The sequence below is a fragment of the Belonocnema kinseyi genome, chromosome 3, assembly GCF_010883055.1.
Source record: "Belonocnema kinseyi isolate 2016_QV_RU_SX_M_011 chromosome 3, B_treatae_v1, whole genome shotgun sequence".
NCBI classification, from domain to species: Eukaryota; Metazoa; Arthropoda; class Insecta; order Hymenoptera; family Cynipidae; genus Belonocnema; species Belonocnema kinseyi.
Window position 1 is genome coordinate 86,279,947 of NC_046659.1, and position 16,795 is coordinate 86,296,741.

Genomic DNA, 16,795 nt, shown 5'->3' on the forward strand with positions numbered 1-16,795 from the left:
ATATATCTAGTCGGGAGTGGTGCTGACTGAAAACAGATGATTTGGAGCGATTCGCGCGCCATCTGTTGGTCATTCTAAGGTCTTATTGAACTACCCTCGTACAAAGCTTAATAATAAAAGATGTAAAAAAAAATTTTCAACTATCAATTCCATCGGCATCAGCCGGTAACGTTGTACACGAAAATACGAATCATCTAGAGTCTCGTCTAGTGGCCGCCAGGGTTCATATTTTCATGTACAACGTTACCGGCTGATGCCGATGGAATTGATAGTTAGAATATATTTTTTTTACATCTTTTATTATTAAAATTTGTACGTAAACGTAGTCTTCTTTCGGCTCTTGCGTTTCTCAAAGTTTGAGACCGATATTTTATGTATAAAAAATGTTCGAACGTTAAAAAAATGCCGAGGTTCAGAAAAAAGATAAAATATATTTCAGTGAAGTTCCTACCAAAATGCAGTACCTAAACGTACTTTATTGTACTCTAATACATTTTCCAAGGTTTCAGCTCGATATTTTATTTACAAAAAAAGTTCTTAGGTTCAAAAAAAGATTCAGTGAACTGATAAAGTGAGGTCGGTAATATAGGTATTTAGCTGTGTCACATGCCCTTAACAGTAATTTTATATTTGTGATCTACGAAACATGGTGAATTTGTAAAGCTCATCGCCTGGGGTGATTGCTGGAGAGATTGATCAGCGACCTGGGACAGATCAGTGTTGCGAAACGAATGTGTTATTTTACCCTGAAAGAGATTTGGCTTAATGGTATAATAATAATAATAATTATTATTATCATTTTCTGTTTAGGAGTTGGGAAATCTTGTCTTCTTCTACAATTTACAGACAAGCGATTTCAGCCAGTCCATGATTTAACAATAGGTGTTGAATTTGGTGCTCGTATGATCACCATCGACGGAAAACAGATCAAGTTGCAGATATGGGACACTGTAATTATACCATACATAATTTTTATCAATTCATTAAATTTATTATTATTGTCCAAGGTGACCGGGAATTTTACTTTTTAGAAGAAAAATCTTTCCTATCACAAATTTGATGTCACACGATATCATGTAATTTTAAATGATTTCGATTTCAATCATAAAATCATTCTGCTCACAGTGCGTAACTTTCAAATCTTGTACTTTTAAAGTTTTCCATTTTAGGTCTTCATTTTTAAACGTAAATTCTCAATTTAAAGAATTATAAGTTGAAAATTATTGGTAAAAAACATTTTAAACTGGTGAACTGTAAATAGAAAATAATGATTTTTTAAAGTATTAAAAATTTAACAATAATTGAATTTACAAGATGATTTTATTCAATTTCTAATCCTATGTAAATATTTTTCCGATTTAAAAATATCTGTATAGTTTTTTAATTAAGAAAAGAACTTTTTCTTAATTAAAAAGGCAACAGTGTTGAAATATTTAGCAATATTTAACATGCTGGTCACTTATATTGCTCATTTAAAAATGCAGCCGTGCGTAAAAAAGGGGCCTAATTAACATTTGAATAAGTCGTCTGAAGTACGTCGAATTTAATGGTATTCAGGCATATTCAGGTGACTTAATCAAACGTTAGGTCCCTTTTTGACGCGTGGTTTTAAGTAGAAATTATTTTAATATTCAAAACGAAACAATTTGGAATAGAAAGCATTGAATCGTCAAAATTTCAAGTTGCTAAATGTAAACTTTGAACGCGAAAGTTTTAATTGTTCCATTTTAATTATTTTAAATTTGTAGGTGAAAGTCTTTAATTTTTATCTATAAATCACAATTTAAAAATATTATTGATAAAAAACGGCTTAGTGGTAAAATAATTTAACTTCTAATTTAAAAAAAAGTTCAGTTAAAACAATTGTGATTGTTCAATTTTTAATGTTTCTGAATTACAATTGCTCGAAATGATATAAGTTTAAACATTTACAAATTTATTGATTAACTCTTAAATTTAGAATTTAGAGTCTTAAAAACGAAAGCATAAATTTTTTATTTTTTGAATGAGAAATATTTGAACATATTTAAAAATGTACATTTTGAGGCATTTAGTTTAAAAAATTTCAATGGAAGTTTTAATATCTTTCATTTGACACGTATAAATTATTGAGAGTTTGAATGAATAATGTCTGAGTGAAAAATTTTTTAAGCTTCAATTTTAAATTTTATTTTAAGTAGCTCAGGTTCAAAACGTCTTATCAAATAGTAATATTTCCTAGAAATCACGATTTTCTTGTTCTTTCAGTCTGTCTAAATTTTAATATTCGTCTTATTTTTTGTGTTGAAAACACAAGATTGGGTCTATTTTAAGCAAACTTGCGCTGGTTTAAGACATTTTGGACGGTAAAACTGGACACGTGGAGGGTGGCCATTAGATTGGGAAAGCTTCAATACTGAGAAGAATCGCGAAATGACATCGTGAATTTATTTTTAGATCTGGAATTTTTTAATCTTAAAAATGAATAATCCAATCACTTTAACTGTCATTCGATATGAAGTTAAATTTTTTATATGAAACGTTGTTAAGATTATTTTTAACACGAAATGTGAATTCTTTTTAAATGGACACATTTTGGAATTGGGCTTTTCTTTTTTAATCATCTTATTTCCAGAAAAAAATCTGTGAAAATAGTTATAAAGAAAAATATTCAAAAGAATTCGCGAGATGCGATAATAGTTTATCTTATTTTGATAGCTTAAATTTTTCCTCCTTATCAATCACAGCAATACTTATCTTGCTCTCGTCAATATTTCCTTTATAGGATTTAACCATAAAACTATAATTAGAGTTCAAGAATAACTTAAAATACATCAAAGTGATTAATAATAAAAAAAATCTGTCATGGCCTTTAAGATAAAAAAATTCGAACTCTTGGAGCTGAAATTGTTTAAATTTAAAGTAATTAAAATTGAACTGCAAATTAAAGCACTCAAAACGGAATTCTTTTGAAATATAAGCTTTAATTTAAGTTAACAATTTTTTTTAATTATGTGCCGCTAAACTACAAAATTTCAAACTTTTATCAATTTATCTTATTAATCTAAAATTTGTATTAATTAATTTATTGTCATTTTAAATTCACTAAATTACAGATTGAATCAATCAATTCCTACATTTCTTTCAAATTGATAATTTTTTAATTGTTATTTATACAACACAAATTTAATAAAATTTTTAAAGTTTTATATCTTGAAACATTTCAAAATCCTTAAAAATGTTAAAGATCTTAAGAAATCTACATTTTGTTTAAAAATTTTGGAAACCTGCAAGTTCTAAATGATTTTTGAAATGTTTAGAAAACCTTAAAGTATGAAAAAATGTCTTAAAATCTTTCAGATTCTTTGTTGACAATTTTGGAAAAATTTTGAAATCTTTTCAAGTTTTAAATTAAGTTTGAATCTTTTCAGAATTTCTCAATATCTCTTAAAGTTACTCGAATTTTTGGTATATTAATAATTTTTCGGACGTTATTTATGCTTTAAAATTTAACAATTTTACTTAAAAATTTAAAATTGTTAAAAATTTTAAAATTTCATTTACAAAATAAAAATTCAACAAAATGAAAGAATGACAATTCTAAAGTTCCAAGTTTTAATCTCATGTTTCGTTTTGAGTGATCATTAGATAGCAGAACGCATATTTCACATGAAACATTTTTTTTCAACAGTTTAAGAACAATAACAAAATAAAGCTTAGATTTTTTTCAATATACACTACACTGCGAAAAAAGTGCAATTAAAGAAAATGTTCTTGGACTCATTTTAAAGATATATAAATAAATAAAAATTATTAAAAATAAATATTGCCTTGTTTTAGATTTTGGTTTAGAAGTCACAAATATTTCGTTTTTCTGATACACATGATGTTTTGATTTTGAATTTCAAGATATTTTATTGAAAGCGGTCCTCTTGGTAAAATAATTTGGGTCCTGGTAAAAGAATGTTAATTTTGTCGACTTTTCTAATATCTTTTAGTACTTCAGTACAAGAGAAAAATGGCAAAAACGTTATTACTGATCCGGGAATTCTGCATTGATTTAAGGAAATAAGGATTAGATACTTTTAACATTTTCATTATTTAAAACGATTTTAAGCAGGATATCATATGCAGGGTGGATGCTGGACGGTAAGTGACAGTGAATTTATTTTTTGAACTAGAATTTTTCCAAATTGAAAAAAAATCTGTACAAGTTTTATTTTTAACATTTTCTTAAATAATCAGTTGAATTTGTATTATTTTCAATTATAATATTATTCAATTTACAATGTGTAATTCGAAAATCTTTTACTTACAAATCTTCTATATTGGATTTTAATTTTTAAGGGTACATTTTTCATTTAAAAAATTTTAAAACAAAGTTTTAAAGACTTAAAGCATAAAAAATTAGTAGCGTTTGAAATCGAAAATCTTGGATCAAAAAGCCTTTTTGGTTGATGAAACGAATATCAATTATAATTATTTATTAAATTGAACTATACATTAAGAATTATCAAGGGAATGATATATTTTTCCAGACGATTCGGAATCAGTTCAAAATTGAAGAATTTTTAGATTTTAACTTTGAAAATTAAACGATTTCAATTAGATAATCTTAGTAGTTAAACATATTAAAACGCCAGATTTAAACTTTATAAACTATTTTCAATTTTAAAATAACTTCAAAAATATATATTTATAATAAAAGGCTTTCCTTAAATTAAAAGTATTGTTTTAGTTTAAAGTTTGAAAATTAATCCAATTTTAATTAAGAAAAATAACAATAGCCTTATGTTTAGAAATATTTTATTGTTCATGTAAAATCAGTATTTATAAAACAAGCATTAAAAACTAAATTTTGAAGGTTACGATTTTAAGTATTCTATTTGAAGAAATAAATTATAAGCAAAATTGTTGAGTTTTGATACATAATAAATATTGAACACCTAGAATTCCTAGAAAAGATTCAAAATTAGTTGAAAATTTGAAATGATTTCAAATAATTTAAACGAAGTGTCTACGTATACGGTCAAAATCCGGCTATTCGTACTGAAATTTCCGTTTTGAAAGATTAATTTTAAGATAATATTTAAAAAGATTTGAAAAGATTTCCAAAATAGTCAAAGATGAATCTGGAAGGTTTTTTAATTTTTAGGATTAAAAAAAAAATAGAACGAATTCAAATCATTTTAAAAGATGTTCAGAAGTTCTAATTTAATTTCAAAAGTATTTTACAATTTAAATAAATGTAAAATAACATGTGGATGTTTTAAGATTTTGAAGCTTTTTAGGGATTTTAAAACTATTTAAAATAAAAATAATTAAACTTTTAATTTGAGAAGTCTTCAGTTTATAACAAAAATGTAATCGTTTAATTTTTAATATTTCTGGCCTTAAATGATTTGTAGCTCAATTTTTATTACTTCAAATGGAAAATGTTTTTGCTCTAGAGTTCGAATTTTAATTTCATTGACCGTGAAAAATGTTTGCGAACCGGGAGATGACCGGGAATTTTTTATTTGATTAAAACGGCCACCCTCTCATGTTGGAATTCGCTTTGTTTGCTATATTGCATTGAGAGAGAATAGTTACTGATTCTCTACGTAATATCCGATGTTGTTGTTAATTTGTGCATAAATGATTGATACTGTAGGCCGGGCAGGAAGCATTTCGTTCTATTACACGATCATATTACCGTGGAGCAGCTGGAGCACTCTTGGTTTACGATATTACCCGCAGAGAGACATTCAATCACCTCACAACGTGGCTGGAGGACGCGAGGCAACATTCCAATTCTAATATGGTCATAATGTTGATTGGTAATAAGAGCGATTTGGATTCGCGAAGAGAAGTTCGAAGGGAAGAAGGTGAGGCTTTCGCTCGAGAACACGGTCTTGTTTTTATGGAAACGAGTGCCAAGACTGCGGCAAATGTAGAAGAAGCTTTCATTAACACGGCCAAAGAAATTTATGAGAAGATACAAGAGGGCGTCTTCGATATCAATAACGAGGTGAACACAATTTCCCCTTAAAATCAAACCAGTGAAATTTTAGACAATGCAAAATTTACCTTTACAAAAAAAAAAAGAACATTGATCACAGTCCGTCCTCTTTTTGTACCGAATCCCCCCCTTGAATTTGGAAAAAACACCTAAAATAGAGAATTTTTATGAAAATTTTCCCTTTTTTTACAAGTTTAGGATCCATTTTTTAAGAATCATAAACAGAAACTCAAAAGATTAGAAAACAAGGATCTTTGTAAGAGATTCTTTTTGATGATACCAATTTTAAATATTTCATAAAGGATTTATTGGCTATTTTTTAGATTTAAAGGACGTCAATTTTGATTGAAAACAGGGGAATAAATTCTGTTAAATAAAATTAATGTTCATATTATATTATATTCAATTTTAATTTTTAAACAAAAAGTTAAATTTTGAACCAACAAGATTAATTTTCTGCGAAAACGACAAATTTGAAGAAAAAGCTGAAATGTGAAATGAAATGTTGAATCTGTAACCAAAAAAGTGAATTTTTAACAAATTAATTCAACATCTAACTAAGTGGTTTAACTGAACAAAATTAATTATTAACAAAAAATTTAATACCTGACAATTTAGGCAAAAGGTTCAACTATTTTACAACCAAAAAAACGAATTTTCTACCCTAAAATATGAAAAATTTAAGTTATTAATTTTCAACTGCAACGATGAATCTTCAACCAAAAAAAAAAAATTTAACAAAGTAGTTCAACTTATACTTGATGTTAAAAAAAATAAGTAAAAATTAAAAACAGTTTAATTCATCCAAAAAATAGCAATTTTCAACTAAATAGTTTATTTATTAATCAAATTGTTGCATTCGCAACAGAAAAATACGAATTAAAAAAAAGTCGAACTTTCTACAAAACAGTTAAATTTTTAATTCAAAAAGGTAAATTCTTGTCGAGAAATATCAATGTTGACATTCAAAGTACAAAAGATTATAATTTAAAATTAAAAACAGTTTAATTTATCCAAAAAATACCACTTTTCAACAAAGTGGATTATTTTTTAATCAAATTGTTGCATTTGTGAGAGGAAAAGACGTATTTTGCACAAAAAAATTGCATTTTGATTTTAAAAATCCGAATTTTCTTCCAAAAAAATTGAATTTTCATCTAAAAATAGAAGATTTTTTAACATAATAGTTTTATTTTGAATTAAAGAGACGAATTTTTAATTTACAATGATTTTTTTTAACGAAAAATGTAATGGTATATATTCTAACAAAAAATTGTCAATTTCAAATGAAAAACAGTTGAATTCAGTCAAAAAATGCAAATACAAAAAAAGTACGTTTTTCAGCTAAATTGTGGAATTTTAAACCCAAAAAGACGATTTTTTTAACGAAATAGTTACTTATTTAACCAAAGAGATGAATTTTTAACTAAAATGTTAAATCTTTAACCAAAAAATGAATTTTGAACGAAGTAGCTTTGACTTTGAACCAAGTATGTAGTTGAATTTTCGATCGTTAAAGCTGAATTCGCAACGAAAAAAAGTAATATTTGATATTTTAAAAGATTAATTTTTATTTCAAATAAAAAAAAATTGAATTCATCCAAATTGGATGAATTTTTAACAAAGTTGTTTAAATTTCAACAAAATAATTAAAGTTTCAATGAAGTGATTAATTAAACAAAATGAATTCTCAACCAAAAATATTTGTATTTTATTATTGGGTTCTATAAATTCATTTCGCATTTAAGTGAAAAACCGAGAAAGAGGGAGAAAGACTGTGAAGTCTGTGATAAATAAATAGAAATTTTTATTAATTTGAAATACTTAAAAAATATATAAGCTGTCAATGGATAAAAATAAATTAGAAAAAAATTGATGTCAATAAGGAATTAAAATGCATTTACTGATAAAAATGACATTTAAAACATGTAAGCATGGGTGTTTTTCAATTTTTTAAATCCATTCTGTAGTCTTTGATCTTCTTGATTTTTTCTGATATATTTTTATCAGTAAAAAGTGGTGAAGTATTGAGCAGATTTTACTTGAATCTAGTTAAAAAAGGTTTAAAATCCAAAAATGATTAGAAAAAATCGCGTTAAATGATCATGAGATACCTATAAGATATAAAACGTTTTTAATGATAATAATTAAAATTCTTTTCTAATTCCCTTTTTTTCATTAAAAAAAATCCTCTTTTTAACATAAACTTGAACTACATAACCGCTGTGATCCTTGTTAAAATGAACCAGTAAAATTTTGAGCAATGCATAATAGGGTGATTCATTTTATGATATAAAAATTGATTTTCGAATATTAACACGCACATCAACCTAATTTGTGCCTTTTTGTTGAATAATTTTACCAAAAAGTCGAATGGGTTTCAATTTAGTGGTCCCTTATTTGAGTGTTGTCTTTTTTATGAATTTTTTTTCGATTTATTTTCTCAATACCTTGAGAATGCATATATTAAATTTTTATCATATAGAATTATCCTCTTTTACATTGCCATGGTAGTACATAATGAAATAATTAATGACTTACATTTTCCAAATTTTTCTATAATCATTTGGCACACGATTTTTCAATTACAAAATAAAATAAGTAAATTAGAAAAGTTACTTATTATTAAAAAAATGAGTAACAAATAAGAAAAATGATAATTTTTCTTCAAAATGAGTGAAAAAAAATGTTCAATAAATTATTTACAATGATAGTATTACGAAGGAGGATAATTTTATATGTATAAAAATGTATGTATTTTATTATAATTGGGGGCATAAATAGAATAGAATAAACGGAACTCAATTAGGTGAATGATTTCAGCCCTTTTCGACGCCTATTAAGTGGGGCTAAAACTTTACTTTTTACTGCCTAGGGAGTAAAAAGTGACGTCTGAAAATGGACCGTAAAACCTATAAGGAAATGTTGGTTGCAGACAATAGAATTTTGCGGTCATTTATTGAAAGTTACCGTTTATGATTGATCAAATTACCGTAAATTGCCAAAAATTTCCAGTAATGTTTAAATTTAATTTTGGGTAATTCATCTTAAGTTACCATTATTTACTTGTAATATTACCATAAATTTCCGACAATTTATAAAAATCTTTATAATTGAATCTTTGATAATTCATGATAAGTTACAATATTTACCTGTAAAATTACCATAAATGACCGACAATTTCTAATTGAACTTTGGCTAATTTAACTTAAGTTGTCATAAATGACGTGTAAATTATCATACATTACCACAAATATTATAAATATCCGTCTATTTATGAAAATTTGTTTAATTGAATTTTCGGTAATTTATGATAATTTACCATTATAATCTGTAAAATAACCAAAAATTGCTGAAAATTTTAATGGAAAGGTACCATAAATTACCTTTAAAATACCGTAAATCGAGCTTTTATTCGAAATTTAATATGGGCTGAATCATGGGTTTTTCGACTCCTAGGTGCATAATAATATACTTGACTGATTTCATTTAAAATCATGCAATGGTGAGCTCTTGAAGATAATCTTACAATGTCATAAAAACTGCCAAATTATTTTTCAAAATGATGTAGTTTTTTACCAAACAAACATATTTGGTTGTTTTTTCTTTCATGGGATGATCAATGTTGAGCTCTTTCGAATGATCCGAGAAGAATATCAAAAAATTCAAAATTGAGAAAATGGCGGCGGTTTTTCTGAAAACTTTGTAAATTAATTTTCTAGAAAAGGCCACCTTTAAAATTTTTTACTTCTTTTTGCTGGATTTTCGATAATATGGACTACATATTCTCTAAGTTTGGCCTTTGGTAAACAATTTCTTTCTATTTAAAAAGAAATAAAAAAAAAATAAATCAAAATTTTTAATTTTTTCAAAAACTGCAGAAAGAAAGGAGAGAAGTTGTTTAGGAATCAACAACAACAATTCAATTTTTTATGTTACTGAGTTAACTGGAATCTTTTTTGGATGAAATCTCAACTTTTTTTGTAATAAAAAACTCTTCTGCTTTAAGATAAATTTTTTTTTGATAAAAATGCAACTATTTGCCAGAGATTTTAACAATTTTGTTAAAAAATCACTCTTTTTGGTTAAAACTTCGTCTTTTTGGATTGAAAATTCAATTTTTTTATAGAAAATTATTTCTTGTTAACAAATTCATAGTTTGATCGTGAAAACTCAACTAAAATATTTTTCAACAGAAAATTCAACAATTTTTTTGAAAATTAATCTTTTTGATTTAAAATTTCATCTATTACAGAAGAAATTTCATTTTTTATATGAAAATGCAACTTTTTGGTTAAAAATCGTTCTTCTTTGCTTGATAATTCAACTAATTTGTTTAAAACATTTGGTTGAATCGCTTTGTTCAGAAATCACTTTTTTTGTTAAAGATTTATATTTTAAGTTGAAAAGTTATCTCGTTGGTTAAAAGTTTAATTATCTTGTTATAAATTAATCGTTTTTAATTGAAAATCCAACTACTTGGGTCAAAGTTGAACTACATTGTGAAATTTTTTTATTGAAGGCTTATATCTGGTTGAAAATTTTACTGTTTAGTGGAAAATACTTCTTTTTTTGTATTTAGAATTCATTTTTTAACAGAAAATGGAACTTTTCCATTTTTCAAGATTAATTTTTTTAGTTAAAAATTCGCGTTTCTTTGTAAAAAAATTATTTTTTAGGTTGGAATTTCCTTTTTTTGTCGTAAAAATGCATCAGTTTCGTGTAAAATTAATTTTTTGTTGAACAGTCATATTTTTTGTTTGAAAATCGAATTTTTAAAAACAAAATTTGTCTACTGGTTCGAAGGTTCAATAATTTAGATAAAGTTTTATTTATTTTTGAGTAAAAAGTCTTTATTTGTTGTAAATGCGTATTTTTCGATTTAAAGTTCTATTCTTCTGTCGTCTCAATTTCATTTTTTTTTTATTAAAATATAAACTATGACACTTTTTCGTTGGTAATTTTTCTTTTTAGGTTGAATATTTAACTATTATGTTAAAAATTCAATTATTTTGTTAAAGAGTTATCTTTTAAAGTAGAAGAACTTTTTTTTCTTGAAATAAATTAAAACATTTGAAAATTTTAAATTTATATATGAAACACTGTAATTCCTGTATATGTCTGAGCTATAAAATAATTTATATACAATTTCTGATATCAACCTTAATAATAAAAATATTGTTAACAATCATAAATTCTCTTAAATTCTTTTAAATTCTCCTAAATTCTGTCATATTCTCGGTTATATAAACTGAACTTAAATTCTCGAGAATTTAAGAACTCTAATTTAAATGGAATCAGTCTAAACTATTATCCTGAGGAATATTTGAAAAGTGAAAATTTATTTGTAGGCAAATGGAATCAAAATTGGGCCTCAACATTCTCCAACCAGTCCTGGTGGATTATCAGGAACTGGCGGACAAGGTAATGCACAAGGCGGTGGTTGTTGCTAGGGGCTGGGTATTGGTTGTCCACCGATTCATCCTTCAATAATTTGAACTGATCTATCATCCAATTCCTGCTCTTCGTTTTATCCCCGACCGCGTAAATTAAATTTGTACATTTAATTTGATTCGTTCTGTTCCTGCGAAAAACGAACCACGAAGGATGTATTTATTACTTAATAGACGTTTACACTTATTGCATAGGTATATATATATATATTACGAGTATCAGACCAGAGTATACAATAAAGACTTAATTTACAAATTTATATAATTACCGATTAAAAATGCTAGCTTTGCTCGAAACAATTAGCTTCCTAATGACTTTAGAGATATCGGCATTCGACAAAGTTCACGCGGAATCGTAAACTTGGCCGAATTTTTAAATCTGTAAACTGCTAGCGAGCAGGAAATACTTGCTATTATGCAATTTTTAGATAAACATTTTAGACTCTTTAAATTGTAGATTGGGTTCAATTTCATCTCTACCTTAAGACTTTATTGCTCCCAGTTAGTGATACGTGGAATAAAAGATTAGCGATAGATGGAACGCATACTTATAATATACATATTATATATACTCATGTATATTCCATTTGTATATAATTGTGCTGAAGTTTGATTTTCTCACTTGAAAAACACGACGCCTGATTGGACTGATTTTCGAGCAGGGATATTAGTTCAAATTTATTCATTAACTCAAGATTATGTATATGTATGTACCATTGTTGTACCTAAATAACGAATATACATAAAAAAAGGATTTCCAGTCGATCCGGTGTGGAAGCCTAAGTAACCGTATGTACGCAAAGTTTAAAATAATTAAATGAAAGGATTTTCATTGGGCATGTGGTTAAGCTTCGTGGTGTTAGGCTTCCTTCATTTCGAATCAAAAGGTTGAGACTGTTACTTCTTTTCCTCTCTTCTCTTACGTAACGAACCCTTTTCTGATATTCTGGTTGTATTTCGAATAAATTATAATTTATTTATACTTTATGCCATGCGATTGGATCTAAAAAAAATTAAATTGTTTTCCGACAAAATACCTTTTACGAGTCAATAAACGTGATTTGTGTTTTGTATGTTTGTGAAATTGTTGATGTACATTTCTGTTTTACACGCGCAATTTAAGAATCTTGTATCGTACTTGCCAACAAAAGTATGAAGTTCCAAATCAGTAGAAATAAATAGTTTAATCATTGAAAGTCGTCTTAAATTAAATACTAGATATGATTTCTATTTGGAATATTTATCATTATGGAATTAAGTGCTCATTGAAACATTATACTTATGTAATTAGAGTGCGATATGGTCAGTATCATTTAGTTACTAGTCAATGAATAACAAAAAAAAAAGTGTTATTCTTCATTGCAGCAGAAACTTATATATCATGAATTGTATAAACTTTAGTATCTAATATAATATAGAGCTCACGAACACATGATTTTTCACGTTTTGATTACAAGATTACGTAATTATGTGGCTGCATTTCTTCGTAAATCAGATTTTTGATCCTTTTTATTCAAGGAATCTCGATCTTTATGTTCATCAGAATGTCTTTCATCGCTGAGTTTATGTAATTTTAATATTGAGCAATATAAATTAGTTTTTGGCGAAATGCACACTGAATTACAATTTATTTAACCATTGTTAGTTAACAGTTTTCATTTCAAAGATTTTTAGTATGAAGAATCTTTTTGGAGAAAAAGTTTCTGTTCTTTCATAATTTTGAAAGCGGAGTTATGCGAATGACAAAACTGGATAAGAAGGCAAAAATAAAATATCACAGGATAACAAAAATGTTTTCTACGATAGCAGAATGTCTACTTTATCGGGAAACCCGGGTTTGTGATTCAGTGAACATTGCAACAGTGAATTTTTAAAAGAATTATTATTCTAAGGTAGGGCAGGGAATTTCAATAAATAATTATGAGTTCAAATTCAAGAATGGGAAAGAATAAAATCAATTTAAAAATTACAATTATCATTATTTGGGACAAGGAATTTTAAAAAAGAATTATAATTCCAAGTTGTGGCATAGAATTTCCGTAAAGAAATATAATTTTGAGTTTGTGGCAGGTAGTTTTAGTAAATAATTTTGAGTTTGGGACAGGGAATTTGGTAAAGAATTATATTTTTACTTTAGGACAGGGAATTTCTGTAGAGAATTATTTGATTCATAGCAGGGTATTTTTCTCATAGAATAGGAATTTTAGAAAAGAATTTTAATTTAGAAGAAGGGAATTAAAAAAATTACTTTTTCAAGTTGAATTCATGAAAATTTAAAACTTCCCTCCTAAACAATAAATATTATATAGAATAAATTTTTTTGAACTTCTTCGCTAATTGGCTAAAATAGTATGTCATCTCAATGAATCACGACATGCCGGGAAATTAAAAAAAATAATAATTTGGAACAAGACATACATTTTCACCAAATATTTGAATTTCAGGATGACCGCTGGACCGGGAAATCTGGAAAACCGGGAAATAACCGTGAATTTTATGAGACCGAAAATACCCGGGAACTGATAGCGAATTAAAATAAAAGATTTTTGAATAAAAAAAAACACATTTTTATTGATCAACTTTGAATATAAATTAATTCGCGATTTTTTAAATTAAATATTGCATTATGAATGAAAAAGTCTTATTAGTTAAACAAATGTCCAATCTCCATTGAAACTTTATAAACTATTTTCAATTTTCAGCTAACTTCAAAATTATATATTCATAAGCAAAGGTTTTTATTTTTCAAATATTATTTCAGTCTGAAATATTCCATTTTAAACCGTTCAATTTGAAACTTTTCAATTAACAAAAAGAACAATGACCTAATATTTAGAAATATCTGACTGTTCATTTAAAATCAATAATTATAAATTAAATATTCAAAACTAAACAAAAAACTATGTATGTATGCATTCAATCTCTCCCTTTTATGGGTTTGAGGGCCTCTGCTCCCTGTACAAATATATTTACAATTCCATCCTTAGTCTAACTTAACTACTACTTATATTCTACTCTTTCGCATTACGTAGGATAAACAATAGTAACAGTAGTGATATTAATTCCTTAAATGAGCGAGCCTCCAGGGATTCCGTTTCCTCTTACCATAAAAAAATGCATTTTCCACGATATTGAAAACAATTTTCGCTTTTTACTGTCCCTTTTCAGGATCACCCGATTGGCTCTGCCCACTCCCTTGCTTTCCCTTACTTCTTCCAATTTCTTCATCCACATCACTCCCTGTTCACTACCATCTAAGATCCATCTTACATACTCATCCACACTCAACTGTCCCTCTCCCTCTCCTGTATATCTCTCTAATACATATGCCCATGACTCCATTTCGTATCCACATACTCTGCATACATTCTCCTCTTCATCTATCCAATATCTGCATGCTCTCACTCCTTCTCCCATTCTGAACCGTACAACCTTACTCCATTTTTTTTCCTTTTTATTTTTTGCAGATATTCTGGTTCCGTCAACCCTTTGACCATCTTATACCATCTATTGTACCTCGAATCTATAATCTTTGTCCATCTCTCTTCTCCTTGTTTAACTAATAGCTCTATGTCCTGCCACTCCATAACCCCTTCTCGAACATTACACACCCTTCTCATTTTTCTCCTTTCTTCCTCCCATTTTGAATTTCCCACATTACCTCTCGCTTCATTGTTCCGAATTTCGCCGAAACATGCTTGTGCAATTTTACTTCCCTCTCCCCTTTTTAGCTTTTCTTCAAACCTCCAGGCTCTCTTAATTTTGTCTAGTAACCATATTTTCTCTTCCTAACTCTTCTTTTAACATATGTCCTGGGCAACTCCAGCTAACCCCCATTACCCACCTCAGAAATCGCTCATGCATGCTCTCTACTTTCCTATGTTCCTTCCATCCCCAGATCTCCACACCATAACACAACACCGCCCACAAAAACGCATCAAACAACCAGACCCGCATTCTCCAATCGTTCTTGAACCTTCTCTTTCCTATACCCCATACTTGGCCCATTACTTTACTCGCGCATTCAATACTTTTCCTCACCTGCAGCTCGTTTCCCCTTCTGCCTCAAACCAAAAACCTAGGTAACATAACTCCTCTACAATTTCCACTTTTTGTCCGTTCATCTTCCAAACGTTATTTATTTTGCTCTTTGTATTTTTGAAGCACATCACCTTTATCTTATCTACGTTCACCGTCAGCTCTTTTGTTCCTACATACTCTTCGAAGATTCTCATCATTAGGTTCATCCCCTTCTCATCATCTGCTAATAGAACTACATCGTCTGCTTATGCTAGAGAGTATAGTTTGCTATTACCCAAAACCGTTCCGCCTTTCTCTTTCTGCTTTAGCTTCTCCTCTAAGTCTGCCTGTCCAGAAAACCTGCCCTTTTTTCTTTCCTATTTTCACCCTAATCCTGGTTTCAGTAAAAGTTTCCTTCATCCTCTCCACCAACTTTGCCTCTACATCCCTCTTTTTCATTGCCTGCCATAGTACTTTTCTGTTCACTGAGTCAAACGCTGCTTTGAAATCTACGAACAAAGCGACTATTTTCTCTTTCTTTCTCCCCAAATTTTTGTTAACTAAATAGTCAAGTACGTAGATGTTGTCTATAGTTCCCATTCCTTTTCTAAATCTCGTCTGATTATGTGGGATACTTTCTTTTTGTTCTACCTGACTCTACAAACTTTTTCTTAAAATTTCTGCGTATATTTTATAGCCGACTGACATGAGAGTGATCCCTTTGTATTCCTCTACCTTCTTTCCTTCCCCTTTCTTGACAAGCGGTACCACCAGTCCCATCGTCTGTTCTTCCGGCCAACCTTTCCCTTTCCAGACCTTGCTGCAGATATTCCACATCCCATCCCTAATCCCTTCTCCACCATGCTTCATCGCTTCGTTCTCGATCCCATCTTCTCCTGTCGCCTTGTTTCTTTTTAACCTATTTATTGCCTCATCCACTTCTTCTCTTGTTATCTCGTTCCCTTCCTCCATTTCTCCTTGGACTATCCTACACTGTTCCCATATGATCCTATTTTACTCTCCCCCTAATAGACCCTTAAAATAATCCGCCCATTCCTCCATTTCTATTTCTTCGTTAACGCCCTTCCTTTCCCCTCTATCCCCATTGATCACATCCCACACCCTACCTTCTTTGATCGCTTTTCTATTTATATTTCTTTTTATATTCTTCCTTTCCCCTTTGTCTTTTTCTTTCGAACATCTTCTCATGTTTTTTTCCTCCTGTTATACTCCTCCTTCTCCATTTCCCCTTTTCTCTTCTTTTTTCTTCTTTTCCATCTTTTGTTTAAACTCTTTTAATTTATCTACCCCCCAGACTCCTATTTTCGTGTTTCTTTCGCAC

General features: G+C 28.4%; 1 protein-coding gene across 1 annotated transcript in view; it reads left to right on the top strand.

Moving 5' to 3' along the window:
- LOC117168982 (ras-related protein Rab-2) overlaps positions 1–13,038 on the top strand; it is a 17,994-nt gene extending 4,956 nt beyond the window's left edge. Inside the window, exons 2-4 of the mRNA XM_033355003.1 lie at positions 811–950; positions 5,633–5,989; positions 11,332–13,038. Coding sequence (XP_033210894.1) covers positions 811–950; positions 5,633–5,989; positions 11,332–11,433 — 599 coding nt within the window. The 3' untranslated portion in view covers positions 11,434–13,038. The remainder of the gene's footprint in view (positions 1–810; positions 951–5,632; positions 5,990–11,331) is intronic.
- The last annotated feature ends 3,757 nt before the right edge of the window (positions 13,039–16,795 follow it).